Source organism: Thalassophryne amazonica, chromosome 2 (assembly GCF_902500255.1).
Source record: "Thalassophryne amazonica chromosome 2, fThaAma1.1, whole genome shotgun sequence".
Taxonomy (NCBI): Eukaryota; Metazoa; Chordata; class Actinopteri; order Batrachoidiformes; family Batrachoididae; genus Thalassophryne; species Thalassophryne amazonica.
In genome coordinates, this window is record NC_047104.1 from 58299786 (window position 1) to 58324933 (window position 25148).

General features: G+C 41.5%; 1 protein-coding gene across 1 annotated transcript in view; it reads left to right on the forward strand.

The window, feature by feature from the left end:
- Positions 1 to 17917: 17917 nt before the first annotated feature.
- pkma (pyruvate kinase M1/2a) overlaps positions 17918 to 25148 on the forward strand; it is a 39316-nt gene continuing 32085 nt past the window's right edge. Inside the window, exons 1-6 of the mRNA XM_034186493.1 lie at positions 17918 to 18105; positions 19732 to 19823; positions 22163 to 22294; positions 22417 to 22603; positions 24339 to 24609; positions 24978 to 25128. Coding sequence (XP_034042384.1) covers positions 17949 to 18105; positions 19732 to 19823; positions 22163 to 22294; positions 22417 to 22603; positions 24339 to 24609; positions 24978 to 25128 — 990 coding nt within the window. The 5' untranslated portion in view covers positions 17918 to 17948. The remainder of the gene's footprint in view (positions 18106 to 19731; positions 19824 to 22162; positions 22295 to 22416; positions 22604 to 24338; positions 24610 to 24977; positions 25129 to 25148) is intronic.

Sequence of the window (25148 nt, forward strand, 5' to 3'; positions counted from 1 at the left end):
TGGAGTTAGATGTTACGGGCACTCCAGATGAGGTTAGTGTTGGGCCGGCTAATGAGCCATTAGCATCAGCTTAGAAACGCTGGCTGTGGAGGACGGCTTTCGGACTGTGGCTAGGCGCAGGAAGCCCCGTAGGGCTTGTTGCCCGTTTGTGGCACCCCGATCACACTCGCCAGTGTGAACTGTGAATCGGTTCTCCCCCTTGGATTTGCCAGATGTGAATTCACTGAGCCCACAAGTGACTTCCCCTCCTGTTTCCAGGCCGAAACACCGGACTTTAGTGATAGAATCCCCTATCACCCGCAAAGTCAGGTTACAGACGCCGGCTGAAGTTAAATGTATTCCTGGGGCCAGAGCTCCCGACATTGCATCTCATCTTAGGTAGGGCTGCAGCTATCGATTATTTTAGTAATCTAGTATTCTATTATTCTGGCGATTAATCGAGTAATCGGCTAAAAAGTACTTTTGCGTTTTAAAACATTAACAGTCCAGGGCTCTAAGTAATGGCACATGTCACTGGCGTTTTTTTGTGTTTTTTTTTACATCTTTACAAGTTTTGGATCTTTTCTGGTGTCAGGAGCTCAGCCAAAGTTGGGCCAAAGTCTTGACATTTAACACTCTCTGCGATTCAGCCAACGCATTTCATTTTCAGCTGGACGTTGAACATGCAGCCTTGCAGTCACTGTTTTTTTTGTTTGTTTTTTTTAAATCATTATTCTTATTTTATTTGAGTTCCCATGTTTGTGAAGCATTGTGTGTTGCCCAGTGGTCTTCTTCCAGAGACTCTCTGTGGCCGGGACGGAGCTGTGTGAGGGCAGTGCTGAGCCGCTCACACCGGGCAGAGAGAGGCAGCCGTGCGTAGAGCGGCCAGCAGACAAAACTGTGTTTCTTGAAAAACAAACACACTGCTGTGCTTTAAATGCACAGTAAGCTATTTCAGATGATCAGCGTGGACCGTTTTTTTTTTTTTTTTTCTCTAAAAGGCTTTGTTTCACTCTGTCCCTTTGTAAAGCTGTAGCTTTTGTGCTAATTTGATTAGCACTTGCTCTACTTCTTCTGTTTGTTTTTCTGGGGACATTACAGCACCACACAGGCCTGCCATATGTACTGCAATGTTAAACGAAGCTTCGAAGTACAGAATTTGCCTCAAACATTTTTTGTAATCGAATTACTTGACTAATTGTTTCAGCCCTAATCTTTGGGTGCTGACGCTGCAGAAGGGAAGACAGACGAAGGAACATGACATGAGATATAGTCACTCACGTTGGCACCAATGATTTCAGGATGAAGCACTCAGAGGTCACAAAAATGGACATAGAGAGGACTTGTGACCTTGCCAGAAAGATGTGTCAGCATTGATTAATAGTCTCTGGTCCCCTCCCCTCCCGGGGTACTAATGAGGTGTTTAGCAGGCTGACATCATTAAATAGGTGGCTGGTGCAGTTTTGTAGACAGCAAGGCTTTAGCTTTATTGATAACTGGCCTTCGTTCTGGGGCCGCCGTGGCTTGCTGATGCCGGATGCCCTCCACCCTACTGGGGAAGGCGCCGCCATCTTGTCTGCGAACATAGATAGAGCTCTACAGGGAGGGTAACATTAGGAATCTATAGCAGGCCATGGAGCAGGTGATTAGAGACCCTGCAAGGCTTATGATAAATGTGGGTGTGGGAATCCATTAGCTTAGCGGGGAATTTACTGCAGAAAATCCACTATGGTGATAGTGCAGTTTATTTGCCAGGGAGGGAATTTCAACAAGTTGAGACTGTGGCCTGCTTCCGTAGTCGTGTCTATAAAAATCATAGAGGGATATGCTTTCCAAACTTAATACCCATTACTATATTGGATGATGTTGAAATTGAGGATGGCCCAGTGGTTGTTCCAGCAATTCCAAAGATTTCATGTCTGCTACCAACAACGGGCATGGAATGTCTTAAACCTAAACCTACTTCTAGGCATCTTATATACTACTCTGGAACCACCCCTAAACCCAAACAGTTCAACTGTCAACCCTACTGAGGTCCTTAGACTGGGTCTCATTAACATAAGATCACTGTCATCAAAATCATTGTTGATCATTGATCTATTTTATTGATCATCATGTAGATATGATTGGGCTATGTGAAACCTGGCTTAAACCTACAGCTGTCCTCCCCTTAAATGAGGCCTGCCCACCGGCATATACATTTAGTCACGTCCCTCATTATGCAAAGCAAGGCGGGGGTGTTGCTCTTATTTATAAATCTAGGTTTAGCTTATTAGCTGTTGGGGGTTACAAATATCACTCGTTTGAGCATCTGATTCTCCTCTCTGCTCAGGATATTACACATTGCCAAGGTCAGAAGAATAAAAATCAGTTGTATTTGTCACTGTATATAGGCCTCCTGGCCCATATTCTGAATTCTTAGATGAATTTCGTGCATTTATCTCTAACTTGTCAATGAGTGCAGATAACATTTGATTATTGGTGACTTTAACATTCATATAAATAAGCCTTCTGATCCCCTCTGCAAATCATTTATGGAAATTGTGGATGCATTAGGATTTCGGCAATGCATTCAGGATTCGACGCACATTGGTGGAAATACCCTGGATCTGGTTCTCGCACATGGTATTGCTGTCATGAATATTGACATCATGCCTCTTACATCAGTGGTGTCTGATCACTCACTTAAGTTTACAGTTTCGCTGCCGTGTTTAGTGGAACAACAACCTTGTATATCATTACGGCGATGCATCAACTCCTCAACTAAGACTGAACTCAAAGCTAGACTGCCTGATGCCTTAGCTTCACATTGACAAATACCCAGTCAGTAGACAGACTTGTGGATAGTTTAAACCTCATTTCTCAAAACTACAGCTGAACATGATTGCACCACCTGTGTTAAACCGCGCTCCCCCCAAATCACAGTCACCTTGGTTCAGTGATTATCTGCGTGACCTCAAGCATAAAAGCAGAGGTCTAGAACGAAAAGGCGTCGTTTAAAATTAGAAGTATTTCACCTTGAGTGGCGTGATGCTATCTTAGACTATAAGCGTGCATTATTGGCTACAAAGCGGACTTACTACTCTGATTTGATCAACAAAAACAAGGCATAACTCAAAGGTTCTTGTTCGAAGCACGGTGGCACACTTTTGCTTGGACAACCACCTGTAGTTCGCTCTCCTTTACAGCACAAGATTTTCTGGATTACTTGGGAAGAAAACAGAAGACATCAGGGTTAAACTAATCCCAGTATCCTTTAATCCAGCCACTACACCCTGCTATTGATGTGGGTGCCACTGCTGAGGTTCTACCTAGATTTACAGAATTTGACAGTATCTCACTATGCATGCTGACAACTCATAATGTCAACAAAAAGCACAACCTGTTTATTGTGATCCTATCCAACAAAACTGTTTAAGGACCTGTGGCCCACTCTTGGGCCGACTGTGCTGGAAATTATTAATCTTTCTTAAGTAATGGATCTGTTCCTAAATGTTTCAAATCTGCATTGATTAAACCATTACTTAAGAAACCTAATCTTGACCCTAGTGTATTGACAAACTATCGGCCAATATCAAATCTATCAATTTTCTCTAAGATTCTGGAAAAAGTGGTGTCACGGCAGCTCATAGACTATCTTAGTGAGAATAATCTCTTTGAGCCACTGCAGTCTGCTTTTAGAAAATATCATTCCACAGAGACGGCTCTCACTAAAGTGGTGAATGATCTTCTGCTTACAATGGATTTGGACACCACTACGGTTCTGTTGCTGTTAGATCTCAGTGCTGCATTTGATACAGTGGATCATCATATTCTACTTGATAGGCTGGAAAATCATTTTGGGATTACTGGGAGTGCCCTTGCATGGCTGACGTCATACTTGACCAGTCGTTCTCACTGTGTTTTGTACAGTAACACTACGTCTAACCTTAATGACATGAAATTTGGGGTTCCACAGGGGTCTGTCTTAGGCCCCCTGCTCTTCTCCCTTTATATAGCACCCCTTGGGCACATATTGCGGCGTTTTGGGATTACCTTTGACTGCTATGCTGATGATACTCAGTTATAATGCCGATAACTGCTGGTAATCTCATTCACATAAAATCCTTAGAAGATTGCCTTGCAACAGTGAGAAGTTGGATGTCTAGAAACTTCCTACTTTTAAACTCTGATAAGATTGAAATGATGGTTCTTGGTCCAGTGAGACATTGGCATCAATTTGACCAGTTAACGCTCAGCCTCGGCTCGTGTGTCATACATCACACTGACAAAGTGAGGAACCTTGGGGTAATTTTTGATCCTTTGTTGTCCTTTGGCCTCTACATTAGAAATATTACTAGGACTGGTTTCTTCCACCTGCGAAATATAGCGAAGATTCGTCCCATCCTGTCTATGGCTGATGCTGAGACCCTGATCCATGCATTTATCTCTTCTAGACTGGACTACTGCAATGTTCTATTTTCTGGTTTACCGCAGTCTAGCATTAGGGGTCTCCATTTGGTTCAAAATGCTGCAGCCAGACTTTTGACACGACGCAGAAAGTTCGACCACATTACACCCATTTTGGCGTCTCTACACTGGCTTCCTGTCCCAGTGAGATCAGATTTTAAGGTTCTGTTACTAACCTATAAAATTACTCATGGACTGGCACCTCCCTACCTAGCTAACCTAATTAAACCTTACGTACCGGCCTGGGCTTTACGTTCTCAGGGTGCAGGACTACTTTGTGTCCCTAAGGTGAATAAGAAGTCTGCGGGTCACAGAGCTTTCTCTTGTCGTGCCCCTGTTATTTGGAATGATCTCCCCGCGTCAATAAAACAGTCAGATTCTGTGGAGACTTTCAAGTCTAGACTTAAGGCGCACTTATTTTCCCTTTCATATGGCTAGCATACTGGTACAGTTTTTTTTTTTTTTTTTTGTTTTACGCTTTTTACTCTTTTAATTCATTTAGTAGTAATTGGAGCAAGCCGCGACCTCAACTTTACCTAAATTCTGGGTCTTTTAGTGAAGTTTAGGGCTAGTGGCCGGCGATCACCTTATCATTTCTTCTGTTTTTCTTGTTGTTTAATGCTGGCAAATTATCCAGTATTTTTTTGTCTTTCTGGTGCCTGATTGTTTTTTTTGTTTGTTTTTTTTCCTCTCTCTGTTTAAGGTGCAGCTCCATCCAGAGATGGGAGTTATATTCATGTTGGTGATCATTCTGTCCTGTGCGCCAATAGCATTTTCTTGTATATTCGTCCGTGAATTGTTCTGTAATTTATGTTTGTAGCATGGCCCAAGCAGAGGGTCACCCCTTTGAGTCTGGTCTGCTTGAGGTTTTTCCTTAGCGCTGTTGCTCTGGGGGTTGGTAAGGTTAGACCTTACCCATGTGAAGCACTTTGAGGCAACTCTGTTGTGATTTGGCGCTATATAAATGAAAATAAATTGAAATTGAAATTAAGCCATATATATTGATTTATAACAAAACTGTCAAAAGGGGGAATAAATATAAGTGTAAAGATGATTGAATATATCAGAGCAGTAAATTGATCAGGCTGTGTAAATACGCATTGAGTCCACATGTGCGGTTGTTTCTACCAGCTGATCACTGATCCACAACGTGAATTCTGGCTTCCAGAACAGCTTTTTATATAATCGTTTGAATTATGTACCTGTTGCCACATGTACATAAGGGCTGGATTGTCATTCCTACACTCATTTTGTCATATTTAACCCTCTGGGGTCCGAGGGCATTTTTTGGACAGTTCACTCGCCTGGCATAAATATTTTATTGTTGTTAACAGCTCTCCCTGCATCCCATAATCAAGTTTTAGGTCTTTGTTGTTTTTTTTTTTTGTTTTTGTTTTTTTAGGACAACCTGCACTTCCAGAATATATGCGCTATAGTTGTTTAAGTGTAATAAAGGTTTACAATCAGAAATAAAAAAGGAAAAAGTAAAGCGGAAATAATTTTCCACACATTTATTAAAAATACACAGTAAACTATAATAAACAACTCTTTTGACACTTTATAAATGTAATTTGGGCTCTTGTGTGAAAGACTGTACAACAAAAAGGTTCAAACAATAAACACAAATGCACATTTTGAACAATGTATACAAAATGGTCTATGCGTTTTGTTTGTCTTCATCTCAAAGCAGTTTCTGTCTGCTATTACGCAAAGGTCACATTACAAACTTCTACCGTGTTTTGGGGTGTTTTGTCCTGCTCTGAAAGCAGCTTTCACACTTTGGCCCATTTACACTCTGAGGAGTGGTCCCTCCCCCCTCGCTCCATTGATATGGTAAACAGTGCTTTACGCTGGAGTGAGAGAGCTTGCACAAGCTCATTCAGTAACATTCACAGGTATTGAGGAGTGGAGCATCTCTAAAGCCCCTTTCACACCGGGGCTCCTTCTAGTTGCGTCGTCATGACGACGCTGTGTGGAAGCAACCGAGCGCTGGAGACGATTATCTCGAGCCACAACAGCGCAAGGGGCGCAAAGGATGAATCAAATCGGACGCCAAAAATTAAACATGGTGGTTTTTTGTTTGTTTTTTGCGTCCTGTGCTCAATGCAGAGACCCTTAACCGACGCCAATTTCCCTGTTGTGTTCCATTATTCCTGAAGTATAAATCATGCAGGATTGTTTTTGTATCGCGTACACAATGCAGTGAAAGCTACACGGTTCAAAAAAGAGCACAGAAAAAAAATGCTGATTGCAGCTGTAGCTCTCCGCTCTTCTCTCACAATAGGGATGGGTATCGAGAACCGGTTTCCTTTCGGGGTATTGTTAAGAAATGATTCGATCCACCGACATCAATAAGCTTTTTGCATAACGATTTCGTTATCGGTCCTTTAGAGTGGCCGTTGTTTTGGGGGCTGTTTGTCAGGAAAATGATGATTTCTCTACATTGATTACAGACCCTGCAGCGGGTCTGTATTCAACTTTTCTGCAGTGCGGCTTGCTTTGAACCAATCGAAGCAGTCGTCGTAGATTGAAGCAGTGCTTCGATCTATTGCTTCGTTTATTCATTTCTTTCCTTTCGTTTTATCTTAATTTCCCCTGCTAAAACCCTAAAGAGCATACGTCTGTGAGTATTTACTTTTTTATGTTAAACCGACCTGTTATGGTCTTCTGAAACAGTTGAGATGTATTTTATAACTTAAAAACGGGAGCGACGCTAACGTGTTAGCATGTCTATGGCATTTTCAATGTTAAATGTTAGCATTAAGCAGTTGCAGCTGTCATCACGTTCGAGTACATTTGTTTTCCGTATAATAAGCGTTTGTTGTCGTAAACGAGTCAATGAATTACAAATTGTAATTTTTTTACATTTATTTTTGTTATATATTAATCTGTAATGATTGTTATTATACAATTTTAGAGAGACAAAAAGAACCTGAATAGAAACACAACAGAAAATATAAAACCAACTAACAATGAACATACATAAATGTTTCCTGTGAACACCTAGTGGACTCTTACACCTCCATTTCCTCCCTGTCTTATTTAAGTTAATGACAGTTTGTTTCGGTCAAACCATATTTTCAATGTGTTACTTTCTTCAGTGATTTCCTCCAGAACTATCTGCCAAGCTAGAAAACTCCTGCATCCTGTAAGAGCAGAATACTACTGGACGAATTTGAATAAGGAAAGTTTTGTTTTTTTTCTCACTAATGGATGCTGCACTCACTGCAGTTTATCGTCTGGATAGCCCCAGATTGCAATTTCATAGCTTCTATAATTCAAACATTTTTGTGCAGGTGGTGTTGGGTAATTTTGGGTTTCAGCTTTTTTTGTTTTTCACCACTTTCATACTGAATATGTCAATCGTGAGTCACTTTTGTGCAGATTAAAGTTACTAACTGGGACTCCTGTCTTGTTGCAAGAAAGAAATGAGAATCGTCCTCCATTCTGTTCACACAGCTCTAAACGCTGCGCGTCTCTCTCTGCCAAGTCAAGTTAGAACAATAGAGTCCAGTCGTAATTCATAACTTCAAAGCGAAACACCATTTTGTTTATTTTTATTTATGTCCAGAGATCAAGGATATAGTGAGCAATTTCATATTTATTTACTTTAAGACTCAATTAAATACGTAGAAAACCTGTAAAGCCTACTTTTAGTACAAAATTCACAAGAGGTATCGATAAGCGGAATCGGATCGATAAGCAGAATCGATAATGGCATCTCTATCGATAAAATCTTATCAATACCCATCCCTACTCACAAATGTGTTTAAATAAAATCCATAAAAGTCCTGCTCACAGACTGATTGCCAGAGACGGGACATGTTCACATCCAGTAAAGTCCGGACTTCTCCAGTCCACTCAGGGACGATTCATTCACACGCGCACATGTGAACAAAAAAAAGCTGTCTGGCTGCATGCAGTTAGTTCCTTGTTCTCCCCTCAAACTCTCTCATCACTGTGTTTATAAAAAAAAAAAAAAAGTATATATATGTCCTGCTCACAGACTGATTGCCAGAGACAGGACATGTCCACATCAAGTAGAACTCAGACATCTCCACATTTGCTCACGGACATTCGTTCGTTCGCGGGCAAAGGAGGAAAGATAAACTGTAACAGAACTCAGAACGCAGACCTGAAGCTCAGCACAAGGAAAATCAGAGTCTGGCTACAGCCCAAACTGTGCACTCTGACTTCTCTGTGCAGAGAACTTGAAGGCTGCATTCTCACCTCCTCTGCCCCCTGCTGCGCACCTCTGACGCAGATATTCCTGCGTCGTCATGATGGAACTGGAAGTGGGCCCAGTGTGAAAGGGGCTAAAACTCACACTCTTTGAGCATGTAAGATTGTCATCAGAGGCCCTCCGTTCTGCTCACTTTCACTCATCACTGTGCTAATGGTGCAGGGCGCATTGAAGCAACCAGGCCAGATGGCTATTCAAACGGGACAACTAGTAACACATCAATCCTAAAAACGATCTTTGGTTTGTCATGTCAGGTAAATCTGCCCTACAATTGGATTTTGAAAAAACATGTGCGGTGAACCAATTCCGATTGGACACTCACATTGCGCATGTCATCACACAGCTTCTATGAGGAAGTACTAAGACTGACCAATGGCTGGCTCGAAGTCTGCGGCGTTAACTTTTCAGCAAAAAAAAAACTAAGTTTCTATCTATCATCTCATTAGTAAAGGTACTTTATAATTTTAGTAAAGCTTTTGTTGTCCTCCGCAGTGTCTACGACGCGTCGGCTCCGCAAGGTTGATTTTAAAAAAAAAAAAAAAAAAAAAAAAAAAATCAAGTGCACGCAGGAGCTGCTGCTGGTTTCAAGTACTGTCGGAAATTACCCAAGTTTTTTTGTGTTTCAAATTCAGCAATTGTGACAGCAGCACTCACAAACCGGCTTCTGCAGTGTGTGAAAACATTCAGCTGGTTGAACAAAGTCAAACTAAATGCTAACATTACAGAACTAAGCAAACAATAAAAAACATCAAGAACGGCAGCAAAACTAAATACGGATGAATTGAGGTTTTGTTGCCCTTTGTTCAAATTTTTCAACAGTATTAAAAATCCTGACGAAGTGACCGCTGCAGGAATGAAGCTGAGCGAAGGTTAAATGATGCTAACGAAAGTCCAGATTTCTTGTTTCATTAGGGCTTAGTTGCCCTTTGTTAAGTGCCATGTGACTGGGCCATACTTTCATTACCGGGTGGATTGCCAGATCTGCACTTCATAACACAGCCTGTTAAGAGTCAGACTGGATTAACCAGTTTTGATTCCATTTTTGCACATTGTTTTGGCTTGTGGGTGATCATAGTAGAACAGAACCCCCGTGGAATACAAGTATTAAGGACTTGCTCACAAACGTGGGAATCAAGTGTCACAGGTCCAAAGAAAATTGGCTGCATCCAGGCCAATAAGTCGGTGTCCCCTTGGCCTTTCCAATTGCTGGGTCCCTCAGTACTGAGGCACTTGCATGCTGGCTCATGCCATTCCACATAGCCAAATATCTAGCTGATGTAGCAACCCTTCATTTGATAAGATAATTCCAACTGTACTCAAACGCTATCAGGGACTGTGTACTAAAAGCATCCAGTTGTTGGTTTAGTATCCAGGTTTCACAACCATACAATAAATGGGAATGAGACAGTCCTTAAAGACTTGGATGCTTGTTGTCCTGTGAAAGTATTGGTGTTGTTAAAAACTTGTCATAACTTTTTATTTTAAAGGATAAGATAAAAGATAAGATCAGGATCATTACTGCTGAAATTTTGAAATTAAAAAATCAGCAAATCACGTTGTGTGGGTGACGTCTTATCTGTCTGGTCGTACCCATTGTGTTTGTGCAATGACACTACCTCTGACTTTAAGGGCATGAAGTTCGGGGTTCCACAGGGATCCGTTCTGGGTCCCTTGCTTTTTTCCCTGTATATGGCACCCCTTGGAACATTTTGCGGCGTTTCGGGGTTGCTTTTCATTGTTATGCTGATGATACTCAGTTGTATATGCCGATAGCTGCTGGAAATCCTGTCCACATAAATCTTTACAGGACTGTCTTGCAGCAGTGAGAAGTTGGCTGTCTAGCAACTTTCTACTTTTTGAACTCTGATAAGACTGAAATGACGGTTCTTGGCCCAGCAAGACATCGGCACCAATTGATCAGCTGGGCTTAGCCTAGGTTCATGTGTTATACATCATACTGACAAAGTGAGGAACCTTGGGGTAATCTTTGATCCTACGTTGTCCTTTGACCTCCACATTAGGGAAATTACGAAGACTGCTTTCGTTCATCTGAGAAATATAGCACAGATTCGCCCCGTCCTGTCTATGGCTGATGCTGAGACTCTGATTCACGCATTTGTCTCTTCTAGATTGGATTATTGTAATGCTTTATTTTTGGTCTGCCGCAGTCTAGCATTCGAGGACTTCAGTTGGTGCAGAATGCTGCTGCCAGAATTTGACGCAAAGTAGAAGGTTTGACCACATTACTCCCATTCTGGCATCCCTTCATTGGCTACGGTTTCTGCCAGATTGGATTTTAAAGTTTTATTGTTGGTTTATAAAATTGTTCATGGACTGGCGCCTTCCTACTTGGCGGACTTGGTTAAGCCCTACGTACCTGCGAGGCCTTTGCGTTCGCAGGGCGCAGGGCTTCTGTCTGTTCCGAGGATGAACAAAAAGTCTGTGGGGTATAGAGCCTTCTCCTACCGTGGTCCGGCTGTTTGGAATGATCTACCTGCTGTTATTTGGCAGTCTGACACGGTTGGAGATTTTTAAATCAAGACTGAAGACCCACTTTTTTAGACTGTCTTATCATTAATTTTTTAATCTATTATGTTTGCTTTGTAATTTCTTTTATTCTGACTGTGTTTTATCTTTTAACTGTGCTTTTCTTGCTTTTAATTTTGAATTTAGATTAATTTGTGTTGTTGTGAATCATGTGAAGTGCCTTGGTGCGACTTTGTCGTGATTTGGCACTATATAAATTAATAAATTAAATAAATTAAGCATATGTCTGGGATGTCATTGAATGTTTCGTTAACTTTTTTTTTTTTTTTTAATTTATGACAAGCCACTTCTCTTCACTCAGCTTCTCAAGGACCACTAGTGGTATTCATAGATTCCAGAAAGACACCCACGTTGTCTGACATAAAGTTCAGTGAAAAAGGACCTGGGGCTGAAAGGATTAGTCGAGTAACTCGAATAATTCGATTACAAAAGTATTCGAGGCAAATTCTGTGCCTCAAGCTCCATTTAACGTTGTCATACATATGCCAGGCCTGTGTATGGTGCTGGAACATCCCCAGAAAAAAACCCAGAAGACTAGAGCGTGCACACGAGCTAATCTGTAGCACCAAAAGCTACCGCTTTCTAACGCGATGCAAAAGAGTAAAATAAACCTTTTAAGAAAGACTGTCTACGCTGATCATCTGAAAGAGCTTACTGTGCATTTAAAGTGAAGCAGTGTGTTTGCGTATTTTTAAAAACATGTGTTGTCCGCTGGCTGCTCTCCGCTCGGGCGGGTACTGAGTCGAAGTTTGCAACTATCTGGCTGCTGTCTCTCTGCCCAGCGTGAGGGGCTCAGCACTCCCCTTACACTGGATTAGTCGCAGCTCTCGGCCACACTGACGAACCAGTCTCTGAAAGAAGATCCTCTCAGCAGAAGTCCACTCTTTCTTCTGTGTTTTGCTCAGACTCTGAGTGTTTCGCTTTTTAATTTTTGCTTTTTGGGACAACACACAATGCTTCACAAGAACAGTAACTTGAAGAAAAAAAAAAAAAAGGTAACTGCGAGGCATGCATATTCAATCTCCAGCTGAAATGCATCTGCTGAATTGCAGAGAAAAGGGGATTCAAAAAAATTCACGCAGGGACCCAGTCCACCACTCACTCATCTTCAACCGCTTTTCCTGGTTTGGGTCACGGGGGTAACAGCTCCAACAGGGGACCCCAGACTTCCCTTTCCTGTGCCACACTGACCACCTCTGACTGGAGGATCCAGAGGTGTTCCAGGCCAGTGTGGAGATATCATCTCTCCACCTAGTCCTGTGTCTTCCCCACGGTCTCCTTTCAGATGGATGTACCTGGAACACCTCCCTAGGGAGGCGCCCAGGAGGTATTCTTACCAGGTGCCCGAACCACCCTCAGCTGGCTCCTTTCAACGTGAAGGAGCAGCAACTCTACTCCGAGCTCCCCACAGATAACCAAACTTCTCACCCTATCTCTAAGGGAGACACCCAGCCACCCTCCTGAGGAAGCCCATTTCGGCTGCTTGTGCCCGTGGTCTAATTCTTTCGGTCATGCACCCAACCCTCATGACCATAGGTGAGAGTAGGAATGAAGATTGACCAGTAGATCGAGAGCTTCGCCCTTTTGGCTCACCTCCCTTTTCGTCACAGCAGTACGGTAGAGTGAATGCAATACCGCCCCTGCTGCACAGATTCTCTGGCCAGTCTCACGCGCCATCATCCCCTCACTCGTGAACAAGACCCTGAGGTACTTCAACTCCTTCACTTGGGGCAAGGCCATATTCCCTACCCGGAGTAGGCAATCCATTGGTTTCCTGCTGAGAACCATGGCCTCAAATTTAAAGGTGCTGATCCTTATCCCAGCCGCTTTATACTCAGCTGCGAACCGATCCAGTGAGTGTTTGGGGTCACCGGCCGATGAAGCCAATAGGACCACATCATCTGCAGAAAGCGGTGATGAGACCCTGAACCCACCAAACTGGAAACCCTCCTCCCTCTCACTAGGCCTCGATATCCTGTCCATGAATATCACAAACAGGATTGGTGACAAGGCGCAGCTCTGGCAGAGGCCAACCTCCACTGGAAATGAGTCCGACTTAATGCTGAGCACCTGAACACAGCTCTCACTTTGTGAGTACAGAGATTGGACGGCCCTGAGAAGGGACTCCATACTCCCGCAGCACCTCCCACAGTATCTCCCGGGGTACCCAATCATACGCCTTCTCCAAGTCCACAAAACACATGTAGACTGGGTGGGCATACTCCCAGGCACTCTCGAGGATCCTTGTGAGAGTAAATAGCTGGTCGGTTGTACCACGATGGAACCTGCATTGTTCGTCTTCAGAGGTTCGACTATCGGCCGAACCCTCCTTACCAGCACCCTGGAGTAGACTTTACCAGGGAGGCTGAGTAGTGTGACACTCCTGTAGTTGGCACACACTCTCTCTCGCTTGATTGAGTGAGAGTGTGTGCCAGTCCACCAACTTTTTTTCAAAGTTTTAAAATGGTTAAATTTTACAAGACGGGGGGAGGGACACAGAAAGCCACACCCCATCACCATTTAAGCAAATATCAAGACTTTGGCCCGACCATCGTCGGGCGACAAGACAGTTTGTGCCTTATTCAGCCAGCGAATAGACATTTTGACACGGCATTGCTTCCCTGGGTGCCAGGTGAATAGACTCGGCCCTCTACGTGCACTTTAAATCAAGTTTTCATTAACAGGGTGCAGAGCTGCACTCCAGAGCTCAGTTTTTCACAGGCTGTGGTCACATTCACATGTGGCCTGACTGACTGAGGATTACACGGACTGCCTGCACTTGCGGTCCGGTGTGGGACGAGTGCTGAGCAGAACTCCTGACACCGGGAAAGATCCAAACAGGGATGCACTAAATTGACCATCTGCGTGATGACGCAGCGACATTGTGCCATTACTTAGGGAGAGCCCTCGACTGTTGTTTAAAAACACAGAAGTACAACTGTTTGTTGTGATTTGGCGCTATATAAAAAAAAAATTGATTGATTGAATTGATCTGATTAATCAATATAATATTCTATTACTAAATAATCGATAGCTGCTGCCCCAGTATTGATAAGATTTTGTCTGTCAATACCTCCTGTGAATTTTGTGTACAGAAAGTTGGCTTTATGCTGCATTTACACATAATAAGTCACGAAGCCACGAAGTACACATTCTTGGCTGCTCTTTATGAATTTGATGATTTAGGGCAGAGGTGTCAGGAGTTCTCAGGAACTGTTGGAACCTGTTACGATTAATAGTACGTTTTGTTGGCGAATTATCAGGAACCATTAGGCACAGTCAATAATAATGTCCCGCACTCTTGCCCATAACACCAATAGTTAAGTTCTGTCATGTTTCAGTATCTTCAGTTAATGAGGCTCATCTCTGAACGTGGCACTAATTTCAAGATGTTCAAAATTTAGCAACAACAGCGTGGGGCAATTTGTGTATGGGTTACTACGAGGGTTATAGAGGCATGTTGGTGATGAGGACGAGGCTGTACAAGCCCATTATCTGCGTGCCTACCAGCTACGAGGACTGGGAGAGGCTATTTTTGGAGCGGCTCAGCCCTCTCGTGCACACACTTCCATCTTCTTTTTTCCTCCCTCTCTCCTGCTCCAATTTGAAGCAGCTAATAAAGTTAATTATTTGTAATGTTTTTATTTAATAGCTTGGTAAAACAGTTACATGTTCATTCATTCTATATAATCAGCTGTAAAAGTGACTGATGGATTTAATATCATCTTAATGGATTAGGAGCTCCACTGTGTGCGCACTTGCGCAATGACTTGTGCTGAAAACGAGCATTTAGGCAGAAATGCACCAGTTGAATTGCCGAACAAGAGGGATAATTGGATTAAAAAAAAGAACAAAGGCTTTCTATGCTCAACTGCACCGGTGAGAACCTTGACATTCTGTGCCCATAGTCACAGATGCTGGCCAAAAAGCTGCCAATAGACTAGACCACTTACCACACTTTTCTTTCTTCAGGAAGTGGCATTTTTGAGTAGCTGTTGGAATCCATTCTTCTTGGAAAAATGGATACCAAGCTCAAATTAAAGTTTTCATTGGAAAAAACATACTGTACTTAGAAATGTATCCCTTTTAGGCAAAATTTCATAGTATTTCAGCCTAAGCCCTTTGCTAATGATGTCCAGCATGTGCAATTTGATATTGTGTTGCTCTGTTTTGAATATTGTTTAAGAAAGTTTCCACATATCAAGTTTATCATGTTTAAGAAAAGCGAAAGCTGAAGGACATGATTGATGTTTGAATGGCGGTACATAAGATGTGTTCTCTCAACAACAAACATGCACCGTTGCATTATGTGGATGTTACACATTTGTCTTTAATTCTTTGGTGTAATGTTCATTTATGTGTTGGTCATGATTTAAATAACATAACCTGGACATCAGAATACATGCACCATTTGTTAGTAGTTTCTTCCTCATAAGCGGTATTCTGTCACCACTGTTAAATCAATAAATTACAAACACCAGTTAGAACTTAATGAAATGCATAGAACATGTAAAAGTGATGAGTTAAGATGTTCATTGTGTTTACTGAACATTTAAGATCATAAGAGTATGATTTTTGTCATGTTATCAGGAAAATGCATAGAAATAATGAATGCTTAAATTTGTTTGTTTATCTACCGTGAACATTCATTGTTCATTTAGAAAGTAAAATATCAGCTTGGTATCCTATTTTTCTGTGAACTGGACCATTTGAACAAGTTAGAAACAATATACTACTCAAAAATGCCAGTTAACATTTTTATGAAGCCACTTTTCATGATTTCTGTCTAGACTATCATGTCTATTTACAAAGAGGATTCATTCCTGCACTGTTCCCCACGGTTTTCGGCAGGAGCCACTTGCAGAGCTACCTACGTAGTGCACATGCACCGAACAATGTAATGGTCTGTTCAGGCTGTACTGTGTAATGGTGAAGAAAGGAGATGCCATGTTATTGTTGTGGGGTGTGTGAGATTTTTTTTTTTTTTTTTTTAAAGATGTCATTTTAATAGCCTATTGTTCAGAAGCATACGTGTGTTGGCTGTTGAATTAATTTAGACAGAGGGAGCTTTATGGTTTAACTTCAGGCCCTGGTAACCTTACGCTAACACAGATGAATGAAATGGAGTAGAGGTTCATGTCTGTTCAAAGGGTCAAAGTTGTGAACATGCTCTTAAGACTTTACATACTTGAAGAGAAAAGATGGCAGTCTCTCTCTCTCCAATTTCAGTAGAGCTTTATTGATATGGGAGACATATGTTTACATTGCCAAAGCAAGTGTTACAGAGTAAAAATTTAAAATGAAGTCCTCTGCCCCTCTCGCTCGCTTTTTTTTTATTTATTTATTTATTTTTTCTTGCTCGCTGTTTTCATGCTGTGCAAACTTCGAACTTTTTGGAAACACGAAGCCTTTCAACTGTAAAATAAATGTATCGGTGATACTCGCGCAGTATTTTAATGACAAATTTTTCCTTTTCATTAGACAGAATCTCTATTTGCTGTCCTCCTTAGCTGTATTGCTGAGCTGGTGTTTAACAGCCTCGAGACAGTGAAGCAGCTAACTTCTTAGCACACATTTTCAGCAACAATTAAGTTAACTTTTCAGAAAATCTGTGCTTGGCGAAGAGACGATTTGAATCAGAGAGCCGGGCAGAAATTTGCCACTACCCACAGCTAGAACACTGCGGAAGAGGTCTCTCTCAAACAGCTTGGCTTCAAAAAACCTTCCGCTCGATAGCAAATGGGCAGAGAGCAAAACAGCAGTTGAGATGATTCACAGTGGCTGTTGCCTGGTATCGGAAAATGTTGGGATTGAATCGGTATTCTTCCGATACGTGAATTACGTCTGTATCGGAAGCTGATTCCGATATCTGATCTGTGGCAACCTTATGATCAAGACTAGAAATGCATAAATGTTGTTTGACCTGTATCTGGCTGTGGTAGATTGTATCACTTTACAGTGTTCTTTATAGCTCTATGTGGCCCTCTGCTGCTAGCCTTCCAGTGTGTAAAACCGGTGTACGAAGCTTTGTGACCAGCGGTGGTGTTGAAGTGCTCTGTGTGAACTAAATTCATATTCTCTCTCAAATGTGCTTGTTCATAATGACTCACCTTATTTGTTTAAACCATCACTGTTGCATAGTGTACAAACATTGTACTCGGATTTATCTCAACACAAGTCTAGATCCTCTTTGTTGAGACAGTACTGCAGCCTACACAGGGGCTTTTGTAGTAAAACCTATCAGGGAAATGACACCAGATGCAAGAGAGTGGAGCACTGAGTGGGGGATGGTGCAGAATAATGCTTAAAAAACCATTTTCAGCAAGGGGGTGCAGGGCCTCAATTTTCAGTTGAGGGGGAAAAAAAACCCTGATACAAGAATCAATGTTGGAGAAGAGACAGTGCACCATTGCTACAAAATTTCACAAAGTGAAAGGCTGTTCTCTATTCAAAGTTCTTAATTCAGTCAATTTGTGTATTAAAGCTCACAATGTAAGTTAGACTTCTCAAAATGTTTTCCTTGGGGGGGGTGTGGCTACAATGCTCCCTCATATCTAAGGATTTCTTAATTTTAAAATTTCCCAATTTCATACCTGTATTTAATTAATCACTGTCCAGGTGTCCCAATCCAGTTAAATATCAATATTATTGTAACCTTCACGTTTCCTTTTTAACTTCTTTGTGTGGATTTTTTTTTTTTTTTTTCTTTGCTTGCAGTACTCCAGTGATTATGCCTCAGTCAAAGACGGCCGACGTGGGCTCTGCCTTCATCCAGACACAGCAGCTCAATGCTGCTATGGCTGACACTTTCCTGGAACACATGTGCCTACTGGATATTGACTCTGAACCCACCACTGCCCGCAACACTGGCATCATTTGCACCATTGGTTGGTCAACACAGATGGACATACACTTAAACATGGAATGCAGCACTGTTTTATATAAATTTCATTACTCTGGGGATATGCAAATATAATGTGGAACTGACAAATGCGAAATGCCTTCTTTCAAGACATGAATTCCACAAGGAGTGTTTTTATTTTGTACATTTGTTGAGGATGTTGTCTGTACTTATGATTAGGGGTGTAACGATACACAGAAATCACGGTTCGGTGCGTACCTCGGTCTGAGGTCACGGTTCAGTTCATTTTCGGTACAGTATGGGAACAAAATGCAAAACCTAAATTTGCTTGTTTTTTAAACCAACAATTTATTGTAACATTATACAAACAGGAAATAAAATTGCAAAGTGCTGCCTGGTAATAAGTTAAATAAAATGTTCTGAAATAAATGACAAATGTATGAAATATTATTAAAAAAAATAAATACATTTCTAGTTAACAGCTTTTAACAAAACCATTCCACAAGTAAAGAGCAGCACAGCGGTTCCAGCATGAAGCCCTGTTCAATTTTATTCAATCTTCATATTTTTTGCCAGAAAAATTAACTTGTCCAAAACTGTCACACTCTAAGGGATTTTTTTTTTTTAAAGAGAATTAATTTTAAAGAATCCCTTTTACTTTTGTACAATTTATTTTATTTTCTTCATACAACTTTATTGATCCCAAAAAAGGGCAATTATGTTTACGCTCCAATTACCTCAGACAAGATACAGCAATTAATCCACAGTTATTACTTGTTTACCGTAATAATGGCACACATCAAAATTAAAGACAACACATATACATTTGACATTGTTTATGTGCACTAAACTTGAAGCAGTCTGTCATCCGAATTTCTATCTCTTTCTATTAACTGTTTGTTTGTTAATATATCTTTTTAAATAAAGTTTATAAAACATTAAAAAATAAAACATTGTGGGAGAGGCAAAAAAGTGAGTAATACCACCTTAAAAATGTGGAACCACAAATAAACGTGATTCTTGGTTTATTTATTTTGCCATTAAAATTGGCTGTCACTTATTAAAATAAAATAACTTCTCAAAGTCTGGGGACTATTTAATCACAGCACAGCAAAAGAGGTCGGTAGGCTGAGCGAGTCCGAGTGAGGAGGTTTGTGTAGATATCCCTCCACTCAGCAGCTTTACAGGCTGGTGACGTGGAGGGGGAGACCCACTGCCGCTCAGTGACAACAGAGACTTTGACTTTCAGCCGGCAAACATCAGAAAAGTCTCCGGTAATGCCAGGAAAAGTGGCTAGATTTCTCGTTAGTCGCTTTTGAGAAAATAAGTTGTCGAGGGTTTGGAAAGTCATCGAATTTAGTGAGAAAGTCAATCAGTTTGCAACACTGAATGTAAACACACGCAACGCGAACTCACCCGTGCACAGCCCTGTACCAAAACTGTTCAATACAAATACATGTACCATTACACCCTTACTTATGATGTAACCATTTTTAACTCAGTGTGGGCTCATTGCTCTTCTGGAAATGTGAGAATGAGTAGAAGAAACCTTGTCACAAGACAAATGTAACAGTTGTGCAGACTTGGCACTTGAGTAAATGATGCCAAACTAACATGGTTTTTGAACTCTTCCTTTTTGCTAATTCTACAGGGCCAGCCTCACGTTCTGTGGACATGCTTAAGGAGATGATTAAATCTGGAATGAATATTGCTCGCTTGAACTTTTCTCATGGCACACATGAGGTTAGTGTTTCCACAGTATTTTGACTGCAGAAAGGCACTCTGCAGCTACACCGAACAGTTTTCACTGTGAAAAGTCAGTCAAGCTTGAGAATTCCATTGAAATCTAGTTGTGTGCTTTATCATAAAATGGTGTTTGCTGATATGTTGGGTTTTGTGGGAACTAAATAGCCAGTTATCTCTTTAGTGCAGTTATGTCACACAAGACCCTGACTCACATGGGTGTATATTACAACATGGCGTCAAAAGTTTATTTCTACATGCAGGTGGGGGGAAGACAAAGTGAGCTTATTTTATTTCTCGTATGTGAAAAGCAGTATTGATTACTATGTTGAAAGTTTGTGGTGTTGTGCTCCACCTTGTATGGAAGGGATGTGACCTGTTAGCAGCAGTAATGCTCACGCTGAACCAGCCCAAGGTTCAAAGTTCAATTCAACATTCATTGCAGACATCTTGGGACAGTGAGCTGTACTTGAACATCAGCATAAATAATGATGGTGAACTGATGTGACTTGCCAGTTAGACCAAAGTGTATCATGTATGCAACATCACATGAGGCTGGACAAGCATTAAAGGTGCGATGTGGCATATAGTATCATTCAGTTTCAATGGATAGGTGTGTACATCTGTCTCCTTATACAAATGTTTAATTATCTTTGAGACAAGATTCCAAATGTGTTCTCCACTGTACAATGCACACGAGCCAATCTGCAGCTGTAGATAATGTCTGTGATTCTCGGAGTGATGAGAGAATTGGTTTAATCAGCCAAATTCTGAGAGCGAATGAGTCATCGGCTACGGAATCATTATTGTATATAGTGTGGCATCAAGCGGGACAAAGCGGATCGTATTGGCACAACTTGCATGTCATTGTGGGTATCATATTTGTGCAAGGGTCAAGGTGAATTACCCTGTCATATTTATGATCGTGTGGTGTCGAATTGACCTTTGGGTTTAATTATTTTCGCCTTACTAAATTAATCTTGCACATAGGCTTGAGATCACAGGATCCTCTGTTCAAATCCCAGCCTGACTGAAAAATTCCTAAGGGCCCTCGGGCGAGGTCCTTAATCCCTAGTTGGTCCCAGTGTGTAGTGGGTGCTTTGCATGGGAGCAGCCTAACATCGGGGTGAATGTGAGGCATTCATGTGTAAAGTGCTTTCTGCATCTTATGCAGATGGAAGAGTGCTATGAGGTCTGTTAGAAAAGTATCCGACCTTTTTATTTTTTTCAAAAACCTGATGGATTTGAATCACGTGTGCTTGCATGAGCCAACCTTGAACCTTTGTGCGCATGCGTGAATTTTTTCACGCCTGTCGATTGCGTCATTTGCTTGTAAGCAGCCTTTGTGTGAGGATAGGTGGAGTCTCTCGTTTTTTTTTTTTTTCTTTGCAAGGAAATGACGGAACGACTGGAGCAGTGCGACTGCATCAAATTTTGCCAGAAAGTGGGCGACAGCCAGGTGGAAACCATTCGGATTATTCAGACGGCTTTCGGTGACGATGCTATGAGCATCACACAGATTAAGGAGCGGTACAACTGGTTTAAAGACAGCCGCACAACGGTGGAGAGCGCGCCGCGCTCCAGTCGGCCATCAACATGCTGAAATGACCAGATCATTTCCAAAGTGAACGCTGTGATGATGCGGGACCGTCGTGTGATTATCCGAGAAATTGTGGAAGAGGTGGACATCAGCACTTCTTCGGCACATTCCACAGAAGATTTTGCCATGAAAAGAGTTGCAGTGAAATTCATGCCGATGGCTTGGGCACAGTGCTGATGGCGCAGCAAAGTACCTCTGTGTTGAAGTCTCACAGGACATGTTGTGACATGCTCCTTAATCTGTGTGATGCCCAGAGGATTGTCACAGAAAGCCGTCTTAATAATCCGAATGGTTTTCACCTGGCTGTCGTCCAGTTTCTGGCAAAATTTGATGCAGTCGCGCTGCTCCAGTCGTTCCGCCATTTCCTTGCAAAGAAAAAACGACGAGAGACTACACCCATCCTCACACAAAGGCTGCTTGCCAGCAAATGACGCAATCGACAGGCATGAAAAAATTCACGCATGCGCACAAAGGTTCAAGGTTGGCTCATGCAAGCACACGTGATTCAAATCCATCAGGTTTTTGAAAAACAATAACAAGGTTGGATACTTTTCTAACAGACCTCGTATATGAATGCAGTCCATTTACCATTTCACATAAATCTTCAGTACCTGTGTCACTTTCATAAGCTTTTAGTGAGTTGTCTACAGCAGGTGAATTTTTGTTAAAAATTTTGTACTGCTAGCTGGCCAGTAGTATTTGGACATGTTAAATTCCTTACAGTCCTCTCTCTGTATAGTACCATAGAGAGACCATCAAAAATGTACGGACCGCATGTGAAAGTTTTGAACCTGGCAGTATCCACTACCGACCTATTGGCATTGCCCTGGATACCAAGGGCCCAGAGATCAGGACTGGCCTCATCAAAGGAGTGAGTTCAGTGTCACCGAAGCAATGCTCTTTATAAGTGCTTCATAGCTGTGGTTGTACTCCTAATAATAAAAGAAGTATCAAAATCAGCTGAAGACCAATTGTGTTTTTATGGTGTGATAGAGTGGCACTGCTGAGGTGGAACTGATAAGAGGCAACACAATCAAGCTTACTCTGGATGACAGCTACCAGGACAAGTGTAGTGAGGAAATCCTCTGGGTGGACTATAAGAATATTACCAAGGTGGTGGAAGAAGGCAGCAAGATCTACATTGATGATGGACTCATCTCTTTGCAGGTCAAGGAAATTGGTGAGTGTCTCCGTGACTAAAGGTCATTCAGATGCTTTGCTAAGCCAAAGCTTCAGTGTCATTGACACACACAATTCATGGCATAGCTTGTGAAGTTAAGTCACAGATTCAGTTCATATGCGTCTTAAGCGTGTGATTTGTCCATCTTGGAGACCCAAATGAGAGCCTGACTCACAGTAAAGCTTTTCATTGTGTAGATGCATGCACATTTCTGGAAAATATTTGTAGTACATGCTTCACAAATTTTGCCAACTACAACTAATCAGTTTGTTCTCAATTGTATGCCCCCCCCCCCCCCCCCCCCCGAATTATGGAAGTGCAATTCTCATTTACAGTGAGTCACAAATTGTACCTACAATACTCCATAATAATCCGAACAAATGAACAGTTTTGTTTTTTTTAAGAATCTTTGCAAATTTATTAAAAATAAAAACGTAAGTCACATATACATGAGTGTTCACGACCAGTGAAACTCTAAAGTTCAGGGTTTCCACTGATCATTCTTGATGTTTTGGCAGCTTAATTTGGAGTCATACACACCTGTCTACATATAAGGTCCCACAGTTGACAGTGCATGTCAGACCACAACCAAGCATTAAGTCAAAGATTGGCTATTGGTGGTTGAATTACCACTGGCCAGGGTTTGATTACAGATGTATACTTCTGGCCAACTCCCTTGGGTGGCAGATAACCAGTCCATCCCCACCTCTCAAAAACAGCAGTCTCTCTCTGCCACAGCAAAGTGAAATGTGTACCCCCCCCCCACCAGTTTTGCACCTGTTGGGGTCCTCGACACTAAGGCACTTGCTCACTGCAAGTGATCCTCCTTTATTGTCATTCCAGTGGTGTTAAAGGATCATCCAACAAAACCTAGCACTAAAAACAAATCTTCATTACCTTAGCTCACTGGTTGGCATCACAGTCTTGCTACCATACAGGGAGCACTAAGATTCTAAAGATTGGGACCTTCATTTTCTTGCAAACTGTCACCAAACACCTCAGCCACATAATGACACCATGAGCCCTTCTGAGGTGTCAATTTCGAAGGCAGAGAACCGAGAGGCATGATTGTCAGTGCAGAAATGATCAAATCTCAAATTTGACACTCTTGCCACATACAGATGTACATCTGATGGCAGTTTGTTTGTTTATTCCAAGTCAACATAATATATAAACAAATAGTACAGTTTTATGTACGCACTTGACACTGTTCATAAAATGGTGAAAAAAGAAAATTAATAAAGACAAAAAAAAGGCATAAATGAATTAACATAACAGAAACAGAATCAACTTGGAAAGGAGTGGGATGAAGACGAGCTTATTGACTCCCACCCCCAATACCATCCTTAAATTAAATTACTTAAATTACCCGGTTGCCGTCATTTTGAGCTTAATATTTCATATATAATATAGAAAGCATATAAATAATACAATTATATGTATGTGAACACACACCCATACATATAGAGTAGCATTATCCATGAAGTAAAGGTCTGTTCCATTTCCACAACCCTAGCAAACACCCAGTCTATGCAAGCATTGAATGGTGTAAAAGTTGTGATAAATCCCTGATGAACACAAGTGTTCACTGGGGAAATTCTTTACAGCATCAGTCAATTTGATATCTGTTCAATGGCTATGACTGTCTTTATATTCTTCTGATTAAATCACTTCCCCCTCCCCCAATCACTTTGAGAAAAATTGCGAGTAAAGATTTGTGTTCTTGTTTCATAAGGTGACAATTACCTCATGTGTGAGGTTGAGAATGGTGGATCCCTTGGTAGTAAGAAGGGAGTGAACCTGCCAGGTGCTGCTGTCGACCTGCCTGCGGTTTCTGAAAAGGATATCCAGGATCTGCAGTTTGGTGTGGAAGAGGGAGTCGACATGGTCTTTGCTTCATTCATTCGTAAAGGAGAAGATGTAGACGCTGTCAGAAAAGTGCTTGGAGAGAAAGGCAAAAACATTAAGATTGTCAGCAAACTTGAAAACCACGAGGGTGTGTACAGGTATGTGGTGATATAAACATCTTTTCCAACGTTGATTCTATTTTTTTTTTTTTTTTTTTTGTCTTTTAGTTTCTTAATCACTCACTTTACACACATTGTGGTGTAATTGTTGTGCCACTAAGCAACAGTTGACCATATTTAATTGTGGTGTCTTCTGCTTTGTAGAGCCCAGTGTTACAAATTCTTGTTTTTTTTTTTGTTTTTTTAATGGAACACTCTGACTTGCTATTTTTACTTTTCAGATATCCTACTTTTTTGTATTCATATAAGAGACTGTCAGGATTTTAGAATCTTAAACATAAGCTTATGAAACATCATAAAATATATTACTTGAGCCTGTGGAATTTAAGTCCTCTCCAATTGTTCAGGTTTGATGAGATTTTGGAGGCTAGTGATGGCATCATGGTTGCCCGTGGTGATCTGGGCATTGAAATCCCAACAGAAAAGGTGTTCTTAGCCCAAAAGATGATGATTGGCCGCTGCAACAGAGCTGGCAAGCCGGTTACATGTGCCACACAGGTGAGCAAACATTGCATGTT